The sequence below is a fragment of the Sminthopsis crassicaudata genome, chromosome 3 (assembly GCF_048593235.1).
Source record: "Sminthopsis crassicaudata isolate SCR6 chromosome 3, ASM4859323v1, whole genome shotgun sequence".
In the NCBI taxonomy this organism is placed as follows: Eukaryota; Metazoa; Chordata; class Mammalia; order Dasyuromorphia; family Dasyuridae; genus Sminthopsis; species Sminthopsis crassicaudata.
In genome coordinates this window covers 337483120-337508648 of record NC_133619.1, presented here as the reverse complement: position 1 = coordinate 337508648, position 25529 = coordinate 337483120, and the positions used below count along the sequence as shown (strand labels likewise).

At 41.1% G+C, this 25529-nt stretch overlaps 1 protein-coding gene and 1 long non-coding RNA gene across 2 annotated transcripts; both read left to right on the top strand.

Moving 5' to 3' along the window:
- Positions 1-6984: 6984 nt before the first annotated feature.
- LOC141562093 (serotransferrin-like) lies at positions 6985-11647 on the top strand. The gene is made up of 5 exons (XM_074302106.1): positions 6985-7171; positions 9116-9279; positions 10384-10474; positions 11115-11182; positions 11642-11647. The coding sequence occupies exons 1-5, from the start codon at positions 7114-7116 to the stop codon at positions 11645-11647; spliced, it is 387 nt and encodes a 128-aa protein (XP_074158207.1). The 5' UTR covers positions 6985-7113.
- An 837-nt stretch (positions 11648-12484) lies between these two features.
- Positions 12485-14248, top strand: LOC141564772 (uncharacterized). The gene is made up of 2 exons (XR_012488711.1): positions 12485-12620; positions 14180-14248. It is a non-coding gene; the product is annotated as an uncharacterized LOC141564772 (long non-coding RNA).
- The last annotated feature ends 11281 nt before the right edge of the window (positions 14249-25529 follow it).

Here is a 25529-nt window from a genome sequence, read left to right as displayed (position 1 = left end):
TGAAGTAAGGACTAAAGTCCGGGAACCATGGATCTTGAAAGATTAACTTAACACATTGAAAAAGCTGATTTGAGCCTTTCTGTAAGTAAGAATTTTTTTTTAAACAATCAAGATTAAGTGAATTGTCTAGTGTTAGTAAATGTCAGGAGCTGGATTTGAACTCAGGCCCTCCTAACTTCAGGATCTGTTCATTGTTCCACCTAATTTCCCCTAAGTTAAAGGTTCTTAACTTGGGGTTTGCAGATACTTTTTTTTAACTGTATTTAATATAGTTGGTTTCCTTTGAAATCCTCTATATTTTATTTTATGCTTCCTATTGAAAGATTTCATGGAAAAAAATAACAGCAACACTAACAAAACAACTCCCTTCCATTATCCCGCCTTCAAAAAAAGAACCACTGATGAGGAGGAAAATAATGGGGAGAGAGGAGGGAGTAAAAACTTTTTCCTATCCCTTGAGTCCTTCCCTAGCTTTGGAAGTAAAGGTGAGGCATCTCAGAAATTAAATTTTGTGGCTTGGATGAGCTGATAATTAATCCAGGTCCAGTTACTAGCTTTGTTCAACTATTTGGTGGGCACAGTCTCCTCTCTTTCAAGCAAGCACTGGAGATCTTGTTCTCTGAGCTCCTTTCTGGAAGATGCAGGACCTGGGATAGAGGACACCTTCTCTGTTCCTGGTTGAGAGAAGTTAGTGTGGCCATGAACTCATTCCCCTCTGGCTTTTCTCCTTTAGGGCTGTGCCTGGCTTCTACAGATCGACAAGTAAGATGGTGTGCCATATCACAAAATGAGCTGAAGAAATGTCATGAATTTAAGGAAGCCTTAAAGACCACCAACAGTCCCAGTCTGGCCTGCATCATGAAAACCTCCCACATGGATTGTGTCAAGGCCATCTCAGGAGGTCACAAGCCCTTGTTAGTGGTGGAGGGTGTGTGACTGTCTGCCTGAAAGAGAATGGAAGAATGCTGTCTCTGCTCTCCACCAATACTCTTACTTTGTTTCCTTTCCATGAGGGTCTCTAAGAAATTCTTGTTATTGTTCAGTTGTTTCAGTCTTGTCTGGTTCTTTATGACCCCATTGCGGTTTCCTTGGCAGAGATCCTGGAGTGATTTGCCATTTCCTTCTCCAGATGAATGTACACATGAGGAAACTGAGGCTACAGAGTTAACTGACTTGCTTGGGAGCTGAGGGCGGATTTGAACTTGGGAAGATGATTCTTCCTAATTCTAGGCTTAACACTCTGTGCACTGTAGTGCCACCTAGCTACTGCAAAGAAGCTCTTAGTTCTCAGTAATTCTGGAAAAAGGGCTTTCCTCAAAAAGGGGCTTGGGGGAGGGTTAGGGGGGAGACAGAATTATGCTGACAAAGCAGCTGCTTGGAACATAGAGGGAAAGGGCAGTGAGATGGCACAGTGAATACATAGAGTGCTGGCCCTGAAATCAAGAGGAGCTGATTTCAAATCTGGCTTCTGTCACTCAATACTTCCTAACTATGTGACCCCTGGGCAAATCACTTAACCCCAATTGCCTCAGCAAAAAAAAGAAAAAAAAATCCAGAAATGATTTAATGTAATGGCAACTCAGTTATTTAAAAAAAAAATTTTTGCCAGCTCTGTTGCTACCTTGTAATGGCATGGAATGAAGCCTGACTTCTTTAAGGCTATCTGCAAATAGCCAGCAAAGGGCAAGCTTTGGCAAGGCCTGACAAATTGGAGAGACATCAGCTAAGGGAGGGTCTAGTGATTGGGCACCTGCCAGATGAGGTATTCCAGATCAGTGCAGCCATGCTCCTTATCTGGAACTCAGCTGCCAGGTGAACTATTATTTATTTTTGGCCACAATAATTCCTCTAGACTATCTTGTAGGGATGGAGGAGAATTTAGGTGAAGAAAGCATTCAAGTACAAATGGTAAAAGATTATGGAATCATAGATTTGGATCTGAAAGGGACCTTTGATGCCACTCAGTTTAGCTCTCCTTCCCTTCCCCCCTCCCCCTTTCTTTTGCAGATAAGGAAACCCTAGAGAGATTAAGCAAGATTGTCTGAGGTTGTCCAGGTAATTTAAAGCAAGTTAGGATTTGAACCTGGACCCTTTGGGTTTGGAGGGTACGATAGGTAAATAATTAATAATTCAATGGATGTACAAATGAAAAGAAGGATGTCTGCCCCACTCCTACGTACTTAGCATTATCAATTCTCAAAGGCTTATAAATTTAGGGCAAGAAGGAACCTTAAAGGTTACTTAATCCAGTCCCCTCATGTTATAGGTGAGGAAACAGGCTCAGAGAGGTCCCTACAGTAAATAGAAGTGCCAGGATTTGAATTCAAATTTTGCTTTCGATTCCATATCCAACTATCTTTGTAGATTTCTTAAGAGCAGAGACCAAAAAAATTAATATTTCCTTAGCCATTTTTTTTATCAGGAAGGGCTTCATAAATGCTGTTTGAATGGAAGGCAGGGAAATTACAGGCAGGAAAGGTTAATGAGGGGGATTTTTTCCCCACTTTATGAGAGAGAGAACTTTTGGCATATTTAGCTTCTATTATGTTCCAAGGAAAACAGGAAGGACCTATGGATTTGTGAAATCCCTACTGTGCTAAATACTTTTTATAAAGACTTCACCAGATCCTCTTAACCACCCTGAGAATAGGTGCTGTTAGTATCTCTATTTTACAGTTGAGTAAACTGAGGCAGCAGAGATAAATGATTTGTTCAGGGTCATACTGCTAGTAAGTGTCTAAAGCTAGATTTAAAATCAGGTCTTTGTGACTCAAGACCCAGGATTCACTGAATCCTCTCAGTTATCTTAAGGCAGGGTAAAAGACAATGTAGTTCTGTTAAGGTTTTTCTAGTCCTCAGACTTCCAAACCTACCCATTACATGCGTTCCTACTGTTCCTTACTGAGAGCTAAGGGGCTTCAGTGCTGTTTTCACTCATCTCTTTCAGGATGATGAGGCTGATGCTGTGACTATCGATGGTGGTTTTATCTATGAAGCAGGTCTGTTACCCTACAATCTGAAACCCATTGTTGCTGAAGACTATGGTACCGAAGCAAGTGAGTTCTTGATTTGCATATATTGACTCCCAAGTCAGAACAGGAGTTTTGGACAACCCTTGAGTTGCTGAAGAATCAAACTCTGATGATCCAGAAAGTGAAGTTAGTGTTGTTCTCAAAATGAGAATGAGAGAATATGGTTACTGCTGTGGAATAAAACTTACAGAAATTCTCTAGTTACAGAAAATGGCCTTATAAAAATAGTTCCTCCTTCTCCCTTTCTGCCCCCTCAACTTTAGGATATAGACTTAGTAGTGGTGTTGCAGAGTGAAAGGATATGTAGATGATTTGGCCATAAAGGATGATAGCATAAACAAATTAGGAGAGCAAGTGAAAATTTACCTGTTAGATCTCCATAAAATGAGGAATTTCTGATCAAAGAAGAATTAGATAATAGTATCAAAGGAAAAATGGACAACTTTAATTTAAAAAATTAATTTAATTTTGAATTTAAATTTTTAAAATTTTTATTTAAAAATTACAATTAAATCTCTACATTAAATTAAAATGTTTTTGCACAAACAAAACCAACAAAAACAAGATTAAAAGGGAAGTACAAAACTGGGAAAAAATCTTTACAGCCGACGTTTCTGATAAAGATCTCATTTCCAAAATATATTTAAAAATGTGACAAATTTATAGGAATACAAGTCATAACCAAATGATAGTTAAAGAATATGACATAATTTTCAGATGACAAAATTAAAGCTATCTATAGTCATATGAAAAAATGCTCTGACTATTGGTTAGAGAAATGTAAATTAAAAGAACTCTGAGATATCACCTCACTTGTTGGCTACTTTGACAGGAAAAGACAATGATAAATATTGGAAGGAATGTGAGAAAACTGGGACACTAATGCATTGCTGGTGGAGTTGAGAAATGATCCAACCATTCTGGAGAGAAATTTGGAACTATGTTCAAAGTCTATAAAACTGTGCATACCTTTTGACCCAGCAGTGCCATTCCTGGGTCTGTATCCCAAGCAAATTTTCAAGGAGGGAAAAGGACCCACATGTGTAAAAGTGTATGTAGCAACTCTTTTTTTGAGGTAGCAAAGCATTGGAAAAGGATAGATGCCCATCAATTGGAGAATAGCTAAACAAGTTGAGGTATATGAAGATAATGGTATATTATTGTTCTATAAAATATGATGAACAAGCTAATTTTAGAAAGGCCTGGAAAGATTTACATGAACTGGTGCTGAACAAAATAAGCAGGAACAGGAATACATTATACACAATAACTACAAGAACAAGGGATGATCCGCTATGAAAAACTTGATTTTTCTCAGTGGTTCACAGATCCAATGCCATTTCAATAAACTTTGTACAGAAAATGTCATCTGTATCTAGAAAAAGAACCAAGGAGACTGAATGTAAATCAACACATGCTATGTTCATTTTTTTTCTGGGTTTTTTTTTCAATCTCTCCCATGGTTTTTTTTGTTTGCTCTGATTTTTCTCTCCTAATATGATTCATAAAGTAATGTATATTAAAAATGAATAAATTTACTGGGAAAAAAGATATCCTTTCTTGCAAAAACAAAACAAAACTAAACAAAACAAAAAAAGGCATGCAGCATTTATTGTGCACAGTTCTGGACTGTTCCAGATTGCTTTTTAGTATGATTAGGGTAGTTTGCAGGTCCCCAAAAGTATAGTGTGCCTCTTTTACCACAGCCCCTTCATCTATTGTCATTTTGCTTTTAACATCAAATTCAGTTTGATGGGATGTGAGGCATTACCTTAGAGTTGTTTAAGTTTCATCCCTTTACTTAATAGTAATTTAGAAAATTTACTTATTAGTGATTTAGAGAATTTTTTCATATCACTATTGATTATTTTTTCCTTCTGCTAAGTTCTTATTATGTTCTAATTTCCTGTTCCTTTTTAAATTTTTTTAAAGATGTTAAAGTGGTTTTCCCTTCCCTTTTTCAGATAATTTTGCAGATAAGAAAACTGAAGTAAACAGGGTTATTGTGCAGGGTCACATAAATAGTATCAGATACTGGATCTGACCTTGGGAAGATGAATTTTCTTGACTCCATCCCAACACCTTATGCACTGTGCCACATAGAAGTCATCCTCATTTTACAATTAAATTACTTGCTCAAAGCAACCCAACTACTATGTATCTGAGGCCAGATTGGAACTCTATTCTTTTTGATATCAAGTTTAGTACGGCTGAATATTTCCTTTGTGATTATTTTGGAAGAAATGATTGAACAGATGATTCTCAGTGTAATCAAGTGTTTACGGTCATGAGAGGTAATTTCTCAAAGGGAAAAGAACTAAGAAGATGCTTCTCATTCAACTGCACTAGGGTATGTAATGTTCTTGAATTGTGAGGGTCCGGTCATCTGCTCAATTATAATCCTTCTCTGGGAGGAGATCGGTAAAATCTTTTCCTCTGAGTGCAGGTTTCTTGGGAGCTCTGAATCTCCTTCACTTCTTGTCCTTTCTCAAATCATTCTGGTCTCCTTTCAGCCTGCCTGACTTCAAAACTCTATCCCAGAGTCGATTCTCTCAGACCCAATACTGCCCTCCTTTTATTCTCCCAGAGAATGGGCGAGTAAGGACTCAACGGGACATGGAGAAATACTTCCATCAATGAACTTGCAACTCTTAGAATTCCTAAGGTATAAATTCCCTTTAAAGGCCCGAAGCAAAGGTCTGAGCCAGAGAGCTGTCAAGTCAACCTGAGTTCTCACCTTGTCACTGTCCAGACGACCTGAGTTCTCACCTGGTAATCCTAAGAAGGGTACATTATGCTTTGGAATACAATTAAATGAAAGTCTTAGAGAAGATAAATGGAGATGGATAAACTGGGAGATTAATAGGGATCTACAAAATAGACAAGATTATGAAATATAGAAGATGGAATCTCTGATTACACAACAAACCTGGTATTGGTAGAGATGGTTAGGATGTTCTGAAAGAGGTAAAATATAAATGGATTACAGCATATAATCAGTTCCTCCAGGGGACTGAAAATCACAGAACAGTAGTATATGGGGGAGATAAATAGCAGTTGAGGAGGCCAGATTAAATTTTATGTAGAGGGGGTGGCACTGGAGCTGAATCTTAAAGGCACCAAGTTATTCAAAGAGGCAGAGATGGAGAGAGAGTGAATTCTATGTAAAGTGGACTTGGTGATGGAAGATCTGTGTTCTGTATTTGCAATAGCAAGACCAGTCTAAACAATAGACTGTGTGAAAAAGAGTAATGTGTAAAATAAAATGGAAAGGTAGGTTGGAAGTATGTGAAAGCCTTTAAGTAACAGAGTTTATATTTTGATTCTGGTGATGATAGAAACTGCTGGAGCTTCTTGAGCAAGGGAGAAATAACACTGTCAACACTGGGCTTTAGCAATATCACTTTGCCAACTATGTGAAGGATATGTTGGAGAGAAGAGGAAAAAGAAATAGGGCAGGGAGACCAGTTAGGAAGCTATTGCTATGGTACAGGGGCAAAGCTAGGGACTGAAATAAGGTAGTGGTAGTGGGGTCTAAATGGAGACGAAAGAAGAGCATGCATATAGGAAAGGTTCGGCATAGATTGTAAAAGTTGGGGAACGAGGAAAGTAAGGAGTTAAAGAAAACTCCAAAATTGTGAACCTGAGTAAATGGAAGGATGGTGAAGGCCTGGACTAAAATAGAAACATTTAGTAGAAAAATGTGAGTATGGGACAAGATCATGAGATCTGTTTTGGGTGTTTGTAGAACTTTCTAATAGGTGGTTGGTGAGGAAAGAAACAGATTGGAGCTCGAGAGGGATTAGGACAGAATAAAGGGATTGGTGAAGCACAGAGATGGTAATTAAAAGTATGGAAACAGGTTAGATTACTGAACTCATGAAGGAATACGGCAAAAAGGGCCACACACTGAGTTACCTCTTCCCTTGTTAGCAATTTTCATTCATGGTTTTCTTTTTCCCTTGAATAGGAACATTTTGGCAAGGGCAAATCAGAGAAATTCAATCTATTTGCTTCCCAACATGGAAAAGACTTGCTATTTAAGGACACTGCTAATAGACTTCTGAGAGTACCTCCAAAAATGGACTATGAATTGTACCTAGGATACAAATTCATCCAGGCCATCAAGCCTATGAAAGGTAAGCAGACTCTGGTCCATTTCAGAGATGGGGAGTGGGGGCCCAAGCAGTAAATTATTAGCATATGGGTCTATGATTCTAACTCAGTTGCAGTCATTGTAAGACATTATAATGCTTCCAGGCATCCGATCCTTCTTCAAAATCTTTGGCAAGATGGAGAAACAAATTCGGAGGAGTTAAATTGCTTTCTTGTACTAGTCTCCTGTAGATTGTTAGGCCAGATGGTTCTATTTGCCATCTGAGCCAATGAGCTTTATAGAGTTAGTTCTGATGAAGGACAGGGGGCAAACATTTTAAGAACTACATACAGAAGTTCTACATTATATTCAGTATTATTACTAAAGTTTTCAGAATGCCTCTCTCCAATCATATCTATGATCCTCAGTGCAGCAACTCAGAAAATCTTCCTACCCGTCATAGTTTCTAGCTGATATCACTAGGGAAGTACAGAATCAGGGACTGTCAGGGATAGAAGAGACCTTCGTAGTCATATATTTGAATCACATATTTGAAAGATCTCAATCATATAAATGTCATAAGTTTGAGAATCTTAATCATAGTCAGGGAATTTCAAGGATATAAAAGGCCTTAGAGATCATATATTTGTTTCCCTCATTTTAAAGACATGAAAAACAGAGGCCATCAAAGGAAAATGACACTCTAAAATCCTGTAGGGAAGTCCTTGAAAGGCCAGGTCAAATCAGTTAATTAGTAATTATTTAGGGGGCAGCTAGGTGGAGGAGTGGATAGAGTGCCAGTCCTGAAGTCAGGGGAACCTGAGTTCAAATATGGCCTGGACACTTAACACTCCCTAGCTATGTGACCCTGGGCAAGTCATTTAACCCCAGTTGCCTCAGCCAAAAAAGGAAAAAAAAAAGATAAAAGAAGAAAAGAAAGTATTTAGAAAGTGAACTTCTGGAATATTTTACTTTTGTTTTTTAAATATCCATAATCTCTAGCACAATGCCTGGTTGATATCAATAGGGAAGTACAGAATCAAGGAATGTCAGGGGAAGAGACCCTAGAAATCATATATTTGAATCAAACATTATTCATATCTATATTTATATATATTATATATATTTATATATACATATAATACATTTGAGAATCCGATTATATATCAAAGAATTTCAGGAATAGGAGGAATCAGGAGGAATCTTGGAAATCTTATATGTATATATGAATGTATCTGATATACACAGTTAATACTTATTAATTACACTTAAGGAAAGTACATCCGAGCTATAGGGAGAGTGGAAATGGAAATGAAAAATGGTCTGTTCTAGGGTTGAAGCACCTAGGTTAAAAACAGTGCTTGCTACCTGCAGAACCTTAGGCCAAGTCGTGTAAACTTTCTCTGCTTCCATTTATTCCTCTATAAAATGAAGGGGTTGGAGTAGATGGCCTCTGAGAGCTCTTTCAGGTCTAGATCTGTGATTCAGTGTTGTTTCTTATATTCTGATTCTCTTATTAACTAACTGTAAGAGTTCTTACAATTGTACATCTCAAGCAATTCTTCTCTGAAAACTGGCTCCATATCAATCAGTTACTGTTGCCGTGCTGATTATTTAGACACAGGGAGCAAGTTTGATTTCAAGAATTGTACCTGTTTGTGCTTTTCCTCCCAAGTTAGAAAATCTCTACTCTTTCATCCAATTAGGTGACTCAATGTTGTATTGTTTCCTTCTGATTAATTGCCTTTATTTAAATAATTGTTTTTAATGTATAAATGTCTAACTACCCTTGCTTTCAGGGCCCAGACCTAAGTTGAGGACGCTGGTCTTTGTTTGTATGTACTTTGTAATGTATTACCATACATAATAAACTCAAAAGATCAAACCTTCAGAAAGCCATTTCTTCTTTCACTGGTCATAGCTCAGGCTTTTGCATAGTGCATTTTAAAGATAGATTAATGGTTTAAACTCTTGACTTCTTTTCCAGGTCATGACCTAGACAAGATTCATCCCTCAGGGGACAAGAAGGTGACGTGGTGCACAGTAAATGATGATGAAAAGATAAAATGTTATGAATGGAGTGTGTTCAGTAGAGGAGTCATTGAATGTGCAGTAGGAGAAAACTCTGAAGATTGCATTGTCAAGATAATGGTAGGTGCTCCCATTTTAGTACAGCATCAGTGTTTTGGGGCTCTTTAACCCAGGAGAATCAGAATCCTGTTTAATAGTTCTATCAATTGTGTGACTGAAAACATTGTTGGCTCACTGGAACTTAGTTTCCTTGCTTGGAAAATGGAAAGTTTGGTATAGGTCATATTGAAAGTAACATCTAATTCTAAACTCTTTTAATTCAAAGTAGGAATTTCCTTCCACAGAAGGAAGATGATAAAAAATGATAATAATCACAGTATTTCTTCTGTATCTGAGCTACTCTGTTAGGGAATTACATTAAAGACCAACTTCCCATGAGCAAAGTGTATGGCTGCCCTTATTTAGACAGTCCATTTTGTGCCACTCAACTTGAGTCCCTTCCTGCATGACCAGGAACTCAGTATAGTCACAGACTAATATGTGAATGCTTTTGGGTGCTCCTGGGAATCTGTGCTTGAGAAAAAAGCCTGGGTCTCCTTAGACATCCCTAGTGTGTTATTAGCGTGGTGATAAGGACAGAGATGAGTCAAAGAATTTGTACTTTGTAGATAACATCAGGAAAATTCACTCCCTGCCTCAATGAAATTATGTTTTTTTCATTGTTATGTGCACATAAAGACGTGTTATTGCCCACTACAGAATTGTACCCTTCTCTGTGTACCTTCACTTAGTATAGAAGAAATCCCCCCCCCCCTTTCCCATGTTAGAGAGAGTGGGATTTTCCTGCAGTAAAAGCTTTGTACTTATAAAATGTAATATTTTGAAACCATGTGTTTTATGTCTCCTGTACTGGATCCTAGACTGTCGAGTTTCTTCCTTTTTTATAAAATGAGGGGGTTGAATTAGAATACCTTGGAAATCACTTCCAGCTCTAAGTTTATGATGCCAGAAGCCTTAGAAATAACTTTAAAAGTTGTGGTCTGCTATATGAGGTTGATATTCAAGGTAATTTTCTCATATGAAACTCTACCTAAGTTCCTACACTTCCCATCCTTCTCCCTAGTCAATCACCCTGTCACTAAGTGTATATGATGGCAGGCGTGATGAAGGGCTCCTAGGCTCCGTGAAACAATGTTTTTGTAATGATTTACTTTGCCTCCACAGAAAGGGGAAGCTGATGCCATGAGTACTGATGGAGGATATGTTTACATTGCTGGCAAGTGTGGTTTGGTGCCTGTCCTAGCAGAAAGCTACAGTAAGTAGAGGGAATATTTCTCCTTTAGTTTGACTCTCTCTAGGCTCTGAACAAAAGATTTTATGCAGAGCTCTCACTAGGGCAGCAGAAGAAAGGTGGGAAATAGCAAAGGGATAAATTAGACTCACTAATAATCATTTAAACATTTATAGCCCTGAGATAGTTGATAGAGCTCAGGTTAGCTCCTTCTCTTTTTTTTTCCTTTGCAATGTATGATATATATATATATATATATATATATATATATATATATATATGTATACATATATATATCATACATAGCAAAGGTCAAATACTATATAAAAATATATAACAAAGGTTCATATGCTATATCTTGTTTCTGGTATGCAAAGGTTCTAATAAACCCTGAAGTGATCAAAAAGCACAAAGAAAAAGAAAACACTCTAAGGGTGGGATCAAAATGGAAGCAAAGTTAGCTGAATAGGAATGAATTTTCATTTTTCATGTTATTCCAAACTGTGGAGAATCAAAGATTCTCCTGAATAGAATGGAATGGATTCTCCTTAATGGAATGGAATGGAATGACATTGTAGTGGTATAAGCACTCATGCTTAAGAAGACCTGATATTTCGTGAATGCAGATGGAAGATTCATTCCATTGGCTTCTTTATTTTTTCAGCACCTAAGGATGGACAGAGTCATGGGAAGGACTGTGTGAATAAACCTGCTCAGGGTGAGTCTGAATTGGTAAGCCCAGCGATGGAAGGGTTAGCCAGGTGGCACAGGATAGATCACTGGGTCCATCTTCCTGAGTTCAAGTCCAGCCAGACAACTTAATCGTTGTGTTACCCTGGGCATGTCACTTCACTCTGATTACCTCAGTTTCTCCATCTGTAAAATAAACTGGAGAAGGAAACTCAAGCTACTCTAGTGTCCCTGCCAAGAAAACCCCAAATGGGGTCACAAAGAGTCAGATATTACTGATAAATGACTGAATGCAAATAGTTAATGGGAGAGATTTCCTTAGGAAATAATAGGATTCTCTTTAATTGAAAGTCTTTTGAGAATAGTCTGGATGACTACTTGCTGAGTTTGTTGTAGTATGGATAACTTTCTGGTCATGAGAAATTAAGTAAAAGACTGAGGTTCTTCCAATGCTCTGGTTCCTATAAGTCTGAGGACATTTATATATCTGTTTTCCCCAAGGCATGAAGTAAGTTTGGTCTAGTGGCATCAAATGGCCCTTTCTGGAATGGCTCATAATGCTAACTATTGCTTTTTTGTGTCTGTTATTTTCAAGGTTATTAGGCTGTGGCTGTTGTTAGGTCAGGTACTGATCTCTCATGGAATTCACTGAAACACAAGAAATCCTGCCACACAGCAGTAGGCAGAAGTGCTGGTTGGAACATTCCCATGGGTCTGATATACAACCAAACCCATTCCTGTAAAAACAAACTGACAAGAGAAACAATTGGTCTGTTTTGGGGGGGATGGGGCTGGATGGTATTAATGGGCTTCCTCTACAGACTGGGGGTAGGGCAGCAGAGAGCCACTAACAGAACAGCAATGACTGTACTGAGTCTGTGCTCTGAGGCTCTGAGAACGCACCGAGTCAGTCCAGGTGGGGGTTGGGGCTGGCCGGGCTCTGAGAGATGCTGGCTTTCTGGGGTTTCAATCTTCACCTCCGGTGTTTACACCCTCTCCGCTGCTCCTGGCTTGCTGCCAAGACGGAGCATCCACACTGGGGGAAAAGTCTTTTCTCAGAAACGGCAGAGATCACACCCCTCCCCCTCCGGTCTGAGCTGTGTGAGCTGCCTGTCTCGCTCTGGCTGCCTGTCCTCAGTCTGCGCCCAGTCTGACTGACCCTCCCCCGAGCAAACACAGACCTTTTCTGGCGACTTTCAAGGATGTCTCCTCTTGGTGATTATTTGTGGATTTCTTTCTGGGTCAAGCATTAAGTCTGAGGCTTGTCATGAAGTAAGTTCTGAGAGAAAACGAGGAGCTCAAGCAGCTGTCTGCCTCCACGCCGCCATCTTGGCCGGAAGTCCCATTTTATTATTTCTTATGGATGTGAATATTCCATCACTTTCAGATCCTATAATTTGTTTAACCATTACCCAACAGAAGGAAAGACTTTTTTCAATTTTAATCCACCAAGAAGATAAGAGCCTCTAGAGCTACTATGGTATGTTAGTATATATAGATCCTTTGGAAGTTCCATTTTATTCTTTATCTACTAAGAGTAGTAGACTCTTTGGGTCAAAGGACAAGAACATTTTAGTAATTTTCTTTGAAGAATGGAACAAATTCACAGCTCCATCAACAATAAATCAGTGTGCTCATTTCCCCATCACTCCTCCAATATTGTCTATTCTGATCTTTGGATATTTTTACCAATTTCCTGCATTAGAAGTGAAGCCTCAGAAGTATTTCGTTTGCTTTTATTTGTTTTAAGGTCTCTGCAAATTGATTTAGAGAAATCTGAAGTAGTTAAAAATGGTTTGCAATTCTTCTGAGGAATATCTGTTCAGGTTCTTTGACTACTTATTCAATGGGCAATGGGTTTTGGTTTTATATATGTATATTAGTTCCCTCTAAATATTGGATATCAGAGCCATGTCAGTGATATTAAATGCAAAGACTACTTTTTTTCATCCCATTGACCTCTTCCCTTATCCTAGTTATACTGATTGTGTTTAGGCAAAAGATTTTCAAAGTTACTTAACAGGAAATACCCGTTTTATCTTTTGTGATCGCCTCTATCCTTAGTTCAGAATTCTTCTTTTGACTAATACTGTGGATGGTATTAAGTATATTGTTGTTACTAACATTATATACTTTGGCCCATTATGAACAATTGGATAACATGAAGGTGTCTACAGAGACAAGGAAACAAAACTATTAATAAACAAAAATATGAAACAAAGTTCAAATCTAGTTTTGGTATCAAATCCCAAATAGAGAAGTCATGTAAATATGGAAATGGCTGTCTCCAATTTGTTTTTGCTTTTAGTCATCCTGATGCTCTGCAGGTATTGTTTCCACATTTTAAAATATAGTTCCATAGCTAATTTTATGAATGATTAAGAGGTAAAGGAGAACATTTAAAGGTAAAACTCCAAATCTGAAAGCCAAAATGTGATGAATGGAAATATTTTCACCTTCCTTCTCAATTTTCTCTCCCACCTCACCCTCCTTTACCCTCATAGTGACTTACATAAGATGAGGAAGTGGAAATTTCTGTGAGTCATCTCACAAAGAGGCTTTTGAATTAAAATCTTTCCAAATTTTTAAACACTTGTTGATGAGAAGCAATTCCACTGTTCTCATTAAATGGTTCATAATGCTGTTAGATTTATTTGGGGGAAAGTGCTCTGATAATAGAAATTTAAATGTTTTTACTATTTCATTTTACTTGGTATCATCAGTAGTATCTTGAATAAATTATGATTGACCAAAATGGATTATGGTGACTAAAGCATTGACTTCTTTTTGTTCCATAATTAATCACTAATCACTGGTTCCTGGGTCAATGGATTTGGGTTGGAATCTTGCTTTTGTTTGCTCAAAGTTCCTGGACCTCAGTTTTGTTATTTGGAAAATGAGGAGATTAGACTCAAAGACCTCCAAGGGCCCTTCCAGCTTTAAAGTCCACACTTCTATAATAGAAAATTGTTTGATTCTGGAAAAGATTCTCTTCAAGAAAGAGAATCTTAATGCTCACTTGCTTTTCATCTTTTGTAGATGCCTGGCTGAGAATAAAGGAGATGTTGCTTTTGTGAAACACAGCACCGTCTTGGATAATGTAGATGGTATGTGATTCCCTCTAGGTTTCAGTGAACTATGACATCAGCACCAAGGGTGGCACATGGATCTTTATAGCAATCTTGCACAATTCAGTCCAACAAAGAGAAACTGAGTACATATGGTTATGCAGAATGCTAGAGGCCAGGAGAAGCTGTAGATTATAGTAAAAAAGCACCACATTTAGAGTTGAATCTGAGTTCAAAGATTAGTCTTATTTATGTGACTTTTGACCAATCACCCCTCCTCTCAAAGTCTTAGTTTCTTCAATTAGAAAGTGAAAGAATTGGACACTACTTGCTTTCTTGGGTTTCTTTGAACTCTGATAACTATGTAGAAAACATAGCTAAGATTCAGGCCCAGACTCTTGGAGTTTATGAGAGCTTAATGTGAGACATATAAAAATTGTGACAGAGATTGTGCATAATCAGTAGCATCACCTTACACTTTTAATAACTGACACTACCTCTATTACTCTAAGAAGCAGTGTTAATCAATCAATAGATATCCATTAAATGCCTACTATGTGTCAGGCATTGTGCCAAATCCTAGACAAAGAAAAAAGATAATCCTTGTCCTTAGGGAGGCCTCCAGTTTAATGCAGGAGGCAATGTGCAAGCAATTATATACAAACAAGCTATTTGCAGAAAAATTGGAAATAATTAACAGAGGGAAGGCACTAGACTTTTTGGAGGGTGGATCTTTGTAGAAGATGGAATTTTATTTAGGACTTGAAGAAAGCCTGGAAGTAGAGATTAGCAGAGAGAGTAGTCTAGGTACTGGAGACATGCAGTGAAAATGCCCAAAGATGGGATATGTAGTGTCTCCTCTATGGAGCAGCAAGGAGAAAGTGTGACAGAGATGTTGAATATAAAAAGAAAAAATTGAGGAGAGTGATACAGAGGTAACGCTTATTAAAGACTTTGAATGACACAGTATTTTTATCTTTGGTCCTGGAGGTGATAAAGAAGCACTTAAATTTATTGAATGTGTGTGTGTGTGTGTGTGTGTGTGTGTGTGTGTGTATGTGTGTGTGTGCCTGCCAGCCCGACCCCACTAAGAGGGGAAGGAACGGCAGAGCCCGTTTCTGTCTGATTGTCTCCATGGGGGAAGATTGGGACCAGAAGTGGCTCCATCCGTCCCCTCCTGGAAGGACAGCCAGGCTGGGGAATACCGCTATCAGGACACAGAACGAGTCTGGCCTTCTGAGGAGAGGGGCAGAATAAGCCCACCTGGTCAGGCCATCCCTGCAGGCAAACCATGAACCTTCAGGGGCTTGATACCTAACTGCAACATCTGATGAGGAAGCTGAAATATTAATCAAAGACCTGGGGTTACAGAACTGGAGGAGAGGGTCAGAAAGACTCATGGAAGCAGCCACCAAGCAGGTTCCTATACCTTGGAGACTCCCAAGAGTGATTTTAGGCTGCTCCCAGGTACAGTCAGACTGAGAAGTGGTTCCAGGAACGGAGTCTGTCAGGGCAATCCCCACAAAATAAGGGGGTTCAGAGTTAAAGCAGAGCCAGCAATCATGGCCCAGCTGGGGATTTGTGGAGTTCAAAAGGAGTGCACTATGGGCAACAAATCAAGCATAGAGTGAGAACCAAGGATTCAGGGGGTCTGTCAACTGGGACTAAGGGGTCAGGAATAATAGGACTTTGGGTCAGAGCAGGGGTCTGTGGAGCTAAGGATGGTGGAGGCAGAAAAGGATCAGCCAGGACTGGTGTCCTAGGTGGGACTAGTAAAGTAGTCAGAGGTCCCACGGGCTTAGATGGGGGCGGATCTTTACGCTGAACTAGGAGGTAGTGGCTGAATTCGAACGTGCTTCCTGCTCGGGAACAAAGGGTGAGAGTTCGGGACTGTTCCCACTTCTGGTGGGACGGTTCCTGGATCATTAGGATAATGCGGGGGGGGGGGGGGGGGGTTCCATTGTGGTCTGGGTCTGCTGGTCAAAGGTTTGGATGGTCATCCTAAAGGAGTCATCTCCTGGGAGTGAGCACCACCCAACACCAGGGCGAAGTCGGAGCGGGGGTCTGTAGGAACCTTGAAGTAGAAGCAGGGAGCCAGGGAGGGATCTACTGTCATCGAGGGTTCTGAGCCTGAGTAGTAGGTGCAGAAAAGGAGGGACCTCCTGCAAGGTCTCTAACGGTCATTGTCCATCTGGGCTTTGGGCGTGAGGGTTTCCCAGAGCTTTGGAAAACAAAGGAAGGAGGAAGAGAATTAAGCAAAATCCCATAATAGCACTTCCAGACTAGAAACGGAGAAAGGGGAAAGGAGCCCTTAGGGGGGATATACAGACAATTTAGGCACTCACAAAATAACAGAGTAAATACAAGGATTAATCTTCCCAGGGTTTCCCACCCAGAGTCTTTGGGGGAAATCAAGCACCGGAGGAACGGATCAGTCTCAGTTTCAGGGGGTCGTCACCAATCTTGTTTTCCACTCTGTGGTGACCGTGGGTTTCACTCGGCTGTGGTGAATCCAGGCGGGGACTGATTCAACTTTAACAGCTGTGGGCGTGGTGAGAATCACAGGATAAGGTCCTTTCCACCTGGGTTTCAGGCGGGAGGTAGAAAATGTCTTTATCAGGACTGCATCACCAGGCTGGAACGGATGCGCTTGTTCAGAGAAGGGAACTGGAAGGGCTTCTCATACGAGGTGTGAAACCTGTGTGAGGCCTGTAGAAACTTGATAAGGGAGGAGTTAGAAACTTCAGCCATTATATGTTCCCTGGCCACGGGTAAAATCGGAGGTGGCCTCCCAAACAGAATTTCAAACGGAGTTAAACCCATTCTGTTGGGAGTGCATCTACTCCTCAGTAGTGCAAATGGCAGGAGCGGGACCCAAGAGCTCTGAGTCTCTAAGTCGAGCTTTGTAAGGTATTCTTTTAGTGTTTTATTCATTCTCTCTACCTGTCCAGAGCTCTGAGGTCGGTAAGCACAGTGGGGCTTCCAATCGATGCCCAGGGCCTTGCTTATGCCTTGTGATATTTTGGCAACAAAGGCAGGCCCTTATCAGACCCTATGGCCACTGGAAGACCAAAGCGGGGCAGTAACTCATTTAGTATCTTTTTGACCACTGTGAGAGGTGGTTCATTTCGGGTGGGGAAGGCTTCTGTCCAACCTGAAAAACTAGCAGGTATTTGTACCCAGCTGTTGATGGCTGTACCTCAGTATAATCTACTTCCCATCTTTCCCCAGGGATGTGTCCCTTAAGCCTGATTCCCACATGGGCTACCTTAATTCTTTGCATATTTACTCTAGCTCAAGTGTTACACCTATGAATGTAACTTCTGATCAATTGGCTAACATCCTTTATATAATATCTGCTCAATAACTGATGCATTTTCTTTTCACCCAAATGAGTGAAATCATGCAAATCCTTCACCAGCATTCTGCTTTATGCTTGTGGAATAAAAATCTTGTCCTCTATGTACCACCAAGCTCCCTCCCTCTGACCTCCCCTCTGAGAAGCCAAAGAATCCTCTGAAGGGGAGTATGCAGGTACCGGAGGAAGGGGAGCGATTGCCAAAGGCAAGGAAGAGGTGGGGGAGGAGATGGCGGCTTGGCGAGCTGCTGCATCCGCAGTCCGATTCTCCACTGCTTCCATTGTCTCACCAGTTTGGTGAGCTGAGCAGTGAATAATAGAAACAGAGAAGGGTAACCAGATAGAATCTAGCAGGGAAAGTATCTCTGCCTTATTCTTAGTTTCCCTCCCAGCGGATGTCAACAGGCCCCTTTCTTTGTAAAGAGAGGCATGGACATGAGCTGTTGCAAAGGCATAGCAGCTGTCAGTATAGATATTAGCTGATTTTTCTTTTGCTATGCACAAGGCTTGAGTTAAAGCCACGATTTCTGCTTTCTGGGCAGATGACCCAGAGGGGAGGAAAGAAGACCAAAGGGGAGAGAGAGAAGGATAATCCATCACTGCTGTCCCAGAAACACGTGTGTCCCTCACAACAAAACTGCTCCCGTCAGTAAAAGGGATCAGGTCAGGGTTTTTCAGCGGGACGTCAGAAAGATCAGGCTTTACTGACTGAGACTCCTCAAGGAGCTGGAAGCGGTCATGCACGGGGACCGGGTCAGAACTAGGATCTGGGAGCAAGGTGGCAGGGTTCAGGGCAGACGAGTTAGAGAAAGGGAGGCGGGGGTGGTCGAGAAGCAGGGCCTGATAGTGAGTAATGCGAGCGTTAGAGAGCCACCTGTCAGGGGCAGACCTGAGCAAAGCCTCCACAGAGTGAGGGGCTGAAACAGAAAGAGACTGGCCCAAGGAAAGCTTGTCAGCTTCCTTTACCAGGAGGGCAGTCGTTGCTATGGCCCTAAGACAGGGGGGCCACCCAGCTGCTACCGAATCCAAACGTTTAGAGAGATATGCAACAGGCCATCGCCAGGGCCCAAGAGTTTGAGTCAAAACACCCTTCACAATACATGTAGCTTCCGCCACAAAAAGATGAAAGGGCTTTGTGATATCGGGAAGAGCTAGGGCAGGGGCCTTGGTAAGGGCGGTCCTGAGACAATCAAAGGCAGCTTGCTCCTCAGAGCCCCACACAAGGGGACCCTGTCCAGCTGTGACAGAATAAAGAGGTTTTGCTATCTCAGCAAGGGAAGGAATCCATAGGCGACAATATCCAGCTGTTCCCAAAAATTCTCAAACCTGTTTCTTAGTAGTGGGGACTGGAATAGACAGGATAGCCTGGATACTTTCAGAAGACAGGGATCGTTGTCCAAACTTGAGAACATACCCCAAATAAGACACTTCAAGAAGACAGAATTGAGCCTTTTTAGCCGAGATCCTGTAACCTAAGGATTGAAGGAGTCCCAAAAGGGCACGGGATGCCCTCAAGCAAAGAGACTCATCAGGGGCTGCAAGGAGAAGGTAGTCTACATATTGGACCAGGGAGCAATAAGAATGCTCCTTGTGGAAGGGCTGGAGGTCCAGATGGAGAGCTTCTCCAAACAGTGTGGGAGAATTTTTAAAGCCCTGAGGCAGTCGAGTCCAAGTAAGCTGACCTGAGAATTCCCCTTGGGGATCTATCCATTGAAAAGCAAAGAGAGGTTGACTGACAGGCGCAAGGGGTATGGAAAAGAAAGTATCCTTTAGATCTAAAACAGTATATGCGGAATGTGTAGGAGGTAACAAGCTGAGTAAAGCATACAGATTCTGAACAGTGGGGTGAATAGTTTCAACCCTTTTGTTAACTTCCCTAAGATCCTGAACAGGGCGATAGTCCGAAGACCCAGGTTTCTCAACTGGAAGCAAAGGGGTATTCCAAGGAGACTTACAGGCTACTAAGATACCAGCTTCTCTCAATCGGTTAATGTGAACAGAAATACCTAGGAGCGCTTCCCTAGACATAGGATACGGCTTAACAGAAATAGGAGAGGCAGTAGCCAAAAGCTGCACCACCACCGGTGCATGATGAGCAGCCAGACCTGGAGAGTTATTTTCTGCCCACACCTGAGGGAAATCAGCTTGCAGCTGAGAAAGAAGAGGGGAGTGAGCAGGACAGGGCGACGCAGCAGGGGAAGCCACTAAGATATGTTCAAATTGGAGAGCTTTAAGAAGATGTTTCGGACTAGGAGGACTTAAGGTTAGAGAAGCCTGGTCTTCAGAAAAGGAGATGCCTGAAGTTTTCGAAGCAAGTCCCTACCAAGCAATGGGTCTGGGCAGTCTGGCATAACCAGGAACGAGTGGGTTACTGTGCCACGTCCTAGATGGCTCAGTAATCCAGGGATAAGAAACAATTTTACCAGTAGCCCCTTGTATAGAGGTAGATCTCGGAGATAATGGACCCAAAGGTTTTGTTAAAGCGGAGTATGTAGCTCCAGTATCCACCAGGAGCTCAACAGGCTGACCCCCAATTTGTAAGCATACCCTAGGTTCTCGGGGGTCTAGAGAGAGAGAAAGAGAACCAGGGCCGCCTCAGCCTGTCCCTTCTAGAGCAAGGACATTCCTGGGACGATTTCGGTTTGGGCATTCTCTCTTCCAGTGCCCTGTTTTCTTACAATAGGCACACTGGTCTGAGCCCAATGACTGCCGCCCACCGGGCTGGGAAATACTCCCAGGGAAATTGTTTGCTTCTCTCATGGCTGCCACTACTGCCTTGGCACACTCTTTACCTGATGTGTCTCAAGTATTAGAGACTTTCAGAGCTATCTCGACTAGTTGAGAGATATTCATGCCCTCAAAACCTTCCTGCTTCTGTAATTTTCTGCATATGTCTGGAGCAGATTGACTAACTTCACAGATCTATAGTTCTCGGGAGCTTCTGGGTCAATTGTGCTACAAGTTCGGTAAGCTTCATACAACCTTTCTATAAATGCTCCCGGGGATTCTTCTGCACCCTGAGTAACTTCAGAAATCTTGGTCATGTCAGGCTTTCTGGCTGCAGCTTTAAGACCCTGGAGAAGGTATCTGTGATAAGCAGAGAGCCCAGCACCACCCTGCTGGGAGTTGGGGTCCCAGGAAGGTCTTTCAGAGGGAAAACTGGCTTCAATCTGAGCACGATGCTCTTCTACAGATCCTCCTCCAGGTCCCAATACAGCTTTCCTGGCCTCCCTTTTTATTTTGTCTCAATAAGTTCACAACTTAAACAATTATCAGTTTGCTTTTAAAATACCCAATACATAGAAAAATACCCCAAACTGCATATTGTCCTTAACAGAAACTTTTTCAAAAAGACAAAGAAAAACTATTATTTTTGAGGCTCTTTAAATAATCTCAGGATGACCCAATATAATCTTTCTTAAAATAGCAATTAAATGGATCACATTTATGACCATATTCCTCAAACAATAAAACCCATTTTGTATCAAGAAACAAATATTCAATCAATTAACCTAAACTTGAGTCTTTCTCTTTAAGTCACCGTTTGAAAAAAAACAGCAGGAAACACCTTTGGGGGGGAGGAGAAGATAGAAAAGTATTCCATGTGGTCACCCTTCCCCCATTCAAAAAAAATTCTCTCTCTTTTTTTTTTCCATCCTTCCATTAAAAACTTTCCTCTTTCCTTCTTGTAATATACCTTAAACAACCTTCAATCACTTTCCTAGAGGTTCCACTGTTAAAATAAATCAGTGGGGGTGGGGGGAGTGAATAGAACAAAGAATCCCATTCCTCCCTCCCCCCACCTTTTCCTTCTTATTCCCAAATACATTTCCGATACCTTCTCATTTCTTAATGCAAACCTGCATTCCTCTTTGCTTTGTCCTTCAAAACCTTTAACTCAAAACTCCACAAAACTCATACACGTCCCAGAGTTTGAGAGAGAAAAGAAACGCTTTTAAGAATGGAACTCCTTCTGCCCCCCTCATCTCCCTTAGAGGCAGAACAGGTTTGGGGAGAACTAGGGTTGGCTGGACAGATCCCGAAGTATTGCATTCAACTCCACCTCTAGTACAGGAAGGCGAGAGACAGAGGCTGCAGAGAGCCAGGCGGAGAAATGGGGGGGAGTCGGCAAAGGGGCCGGAGTCAGCACTTCTGTACTGGCCATACCAAGCCCCAGTGTGCCGGCAAGAAAAGAACCGGAGGCAGAGGAAGAAACAGAGGCAGGAGAAGAAACAAAGGCAGGGGAAGAGGGCGGCAGAGGAAGAGAAGGGGATAAAGGCCCAGGTGGTGAAAGGCCAGGTTCAGGATTTCCAGGCAAAGGAGGATACAGACCTGAACCCAAATAAGATGGGGGAAGGGGATTATCTAAGGGATCTTCCGGAGAATCCTGTAGGCAATTTGCTGGCAGTTTGAGATTTTCCTTGACTGTCCTCAGGGACTGTGGGACCAAAACTCGAATACCATTTGTCATGGCCACAGCCCTCAGCCAGGCATGGGGTAAGAGACAACTTGCAGCCAAACATCAATATAGGGGTACTGATCTGGATAGCCAGGCTCACCTGTGACTACTCGGTGCACCGCCCAAGCTATTTCCCTATCAAAGGAGCCCTCAGGGGGCCATCCTACCCCAAAAGAAGGCCACTCCTGGCAAAACAGTTTCAGTTTAACCTTTTTTCCCGATATTCCATAATCATGATGTTTAAATGTCTCAGAAAAATGACTAAGAAGACATTCAAGTGGAGTTTTTGTTTTTGAAGCAGAGTTCCCCATGATAATGTGGCTGAGTTAACAGATATAAGTCTATACCACCAGAGGAAAACTCCTATCTTTGAACAATTGCTGTTTCTGACAGAATAGTCTAACCTTTCTGTCCTTTATATCCAATTGCCAAATTTCTCAATCACAATTCTTAAAACTTAAAACTTAAAAGATTAACAGTTCCTAAAACTTAAAAGAGCTCTTACATTAACAAAACAGAAAAATCACATAGAACATAGAACTTATATCACACGGAACACAGAACAAAACTCACACAGACTGCAGTCACAGCATTAACATAAAAGACAGAAAAAAACCCAGAGGATAAATTCCAGCGTCCCAGAATGATGCCCTGCTCAGAATTTCGATGCCCGTCGGCATATTATTATTCTGAGCTTACAGATGCTATAGCATAACCACACAGAACAGGCAGGCCAGGTGTCTAAAACAAGACAAAACTTACTCGCCCAAGCCTAATCAATCAATGGATCTGAAGGCGTGTCCACGGCTGAAGAGCTGCTTCTTTTCCCAGAGACTCTGGAGAAATCCAGAGGGCTGATTTTTCTAAGAATAGACTCAGATCCTGAGCCGCCCCAGGCCTTGATGACCAAGAGGTCTGTAATCTCTAATCTCTAATGCCGTCGTCAGTCTCTATTATCTCACTGGGGCCTCCAAAATGTAATGCCGGAGAAACTGAGGCAAGATAGAGATTAGAGAGTTTTTAATAATTTATTAATTGGAGAGTTTAATTGACTGGACAGGACTCTCGTCTCAAAGTACCCAGTGATGAATGGGGGAATGAAAAACCCTTTATAGCTTTTCAGACAAAGAAAAGAACAAGAGCGGGAAAAGTTAGAACCGTTTGGTTCTGTCAGAATGGGAAAAGCAATAAACTCTTACTGAAAACCAAAGTCGGGAAACAGAAGTAAGGATATTAATTGAAGTATCTGGGATGACCTTATCTCTTAGAGGGACAGTGTTACAAATTCTTTGAAAGCAGAGGGAGCTAGGAGCCAGGGTGTCTGATCTGCTCCTCATCTCCCATTGACAATTTATAACCTTGGAGCAAATGGTCCTCAGTCTTACTGAACCAGGGGGGTTTTACAACTTAAGGGACTGAGGCAGAACAGTAAGGAAACTGAGATAGAACAATTAAGGGAAACTCAGTCAGGACAATAAGGGAAAGTAGTGCAGGGAAACTGAGGCAGAACAGCTCAAGGAGACAGTGGCACAACAGTTCGTTCTTCACTTAGAAGAGGTCCAATGGCATCACAAGGTGATGTCTTGACACGTGGGTGAATTGAACTTAAATGAAGTAGAACTATGAAAAGTCATCAGTCTCACTGTCTCTTCCAGAGTCATGAAAGTACAGTGACAAGAAAAAAATCAGGATGATTGACAATGGCTCAGGATGCAGTGGATAACTTTGGCATCTTCAATATCTGACCAAATTCTAAGTGTTCCACCATAAATGCCTTCTTAAGCTGCCTTCCTAGCCATTGGAACAAATTGACATATTACATTGGGAGAATTTTTCATAGGCATTGGGTGGACAACCCTATAATTCATTGATGGGTTTGAGGTTACCTGGTTTAGCTCATCTGCCAAAATGGTATTGCTGGAAAATAACTGTATGGACATGTATACATATATTGTATTTAACTTATACTTTAACATAGTTAACATGTATTGGTCAACCTGCCATCTGGGGGAAGGAGTGGAGGAAAGGAGGGGAAAAGTTGAAACAAAAGGTTTTGCAATTGTCAATGCTGGAAAATTACTTATGCATAAAACTTCTTGTAAAAATTAATTAAATTAATTCATTTTTAAAAGTGGTATTGCTGGGGTATGGCCACTGCTCATACTATAGTTTCTTGGAGCCACAAGCGAGAGTTGGATGAAGTTGAGATACTAAAGATGGATGAGTAGCTCTAAAAAAGGCTTGACAAGCCCTCACACCAGTCCTCACCATCTTCCCTGAATGCCCCGTATGCCCCTGACTATAAAATTACAAAGATTGAAAAGGGGTCAGTATCCAAAGGGTATTGTGAAGAGTATTTTACATTTGATTCTAGAGGTGATCAGGGATCCACTCGATTGTTCTGAGTAAGAGGGTAAGTGTCAGACCTGCACTTGGCCAACCAAAAGGAGGATGGACTAGGGTGAAAAGAGAAATGAGAGGAGGTTACCCCAAAGCAAGTTAGTATAGTAGTCTAGGTGGGAGATGAGGAGGGTTCACACCAAGGTGATGACAACTGTCAGAAGAAAGAAGATAATTTGCTAGGACTTGGCAAACAGATTGGCTGGGGCAGGGAGGGATGAGAGAGTAGGAAGTTGAGGATGGCTTGTAAGAGCCAAGGTGTCTGGGAGGATGGTAGTGCTCTTGAGAATAAGGAAGCTTTTTAGATGGGTAGGAGTGGAAAGGAAGGGGGAGGACTAAGGAAGCATGCTTTGGAAACATTGAGTTTAAGACTTCCATGTCTAAATCTAGGACCCTATACTCTCTTTAAAGAGAAATTATTTTTTTGCTCTCATATTAATAACTAAGTATTGAATTAGGACTAAGATTCTCAAAAATAATTATACTCTATTTCCTTATCTCCTCGAGGCTATTCAATCAGTCTTTGAAGGGCAAGCATGATAAAGAGATGAAATGTTGGGCAAACAATTCCCACTAGGAAAACTCAGATCTGTTCAAAAGATAAAGAAATTTTAGTTTAGATGAATTGATGGATTCTGACCCATTGGGTTTTACTCAGGTCTGGGTATAAGTGAATTTCCTCTCTGTCTAGATTATCCTCAATGAGATGATATGGGTATAGATAAGTCTCTTTGAGCAAGACTGAGTGATCAGTCACATCTTCCACACCTCTCATTATAATATTCATTCTCTTATTACTTGTTAACCAATCAAAATTAATTTTCACCCTTAGGAATACCCACTCTTCCAAGGACATATGAATGTTGGGTTCATGAGAGGTCTTTGGCATTCTAGAATGTAATCTACCCTTTATTAATTATCTGCTAGCATGATTCATAAAATGATTAATTACTCAGAAGTTATGGCTAGCAAATCTTTTATATATCATGCTTTATAAAGGCTATTCCCATGCCTAGAGTTAATTCCCTCTTTATCTTAACCTCTTAGACTCCTGTGATTCCTTCAAAGCTTAGCTGAAGCATCAGCTCCTCCATGAGGCTTGAA

Coding starts and splice junctions, on each gene's coding strand:
- LOC141562093 (XM_074302106.1), top strand. CDS start 7,114: ATGGACTATGAATTGTACCTAGGATACAAATTCATCCAGGCCATCAAG. Junction 9,280..10,383: donor ATTGCATTGTCAAGATAATG/GTAGGTGCTCCC, acceptor TTGCCTCCACAG/AAAGGGGAAGCTGATGCCAT. Junction 10,475..11,114: donor TGTCCTAGCAGAAAGCTACA/GTAAGTAGAGGG, acceptor TTATTTTTTCAG/CACCTAAGGATGGACAGAGT.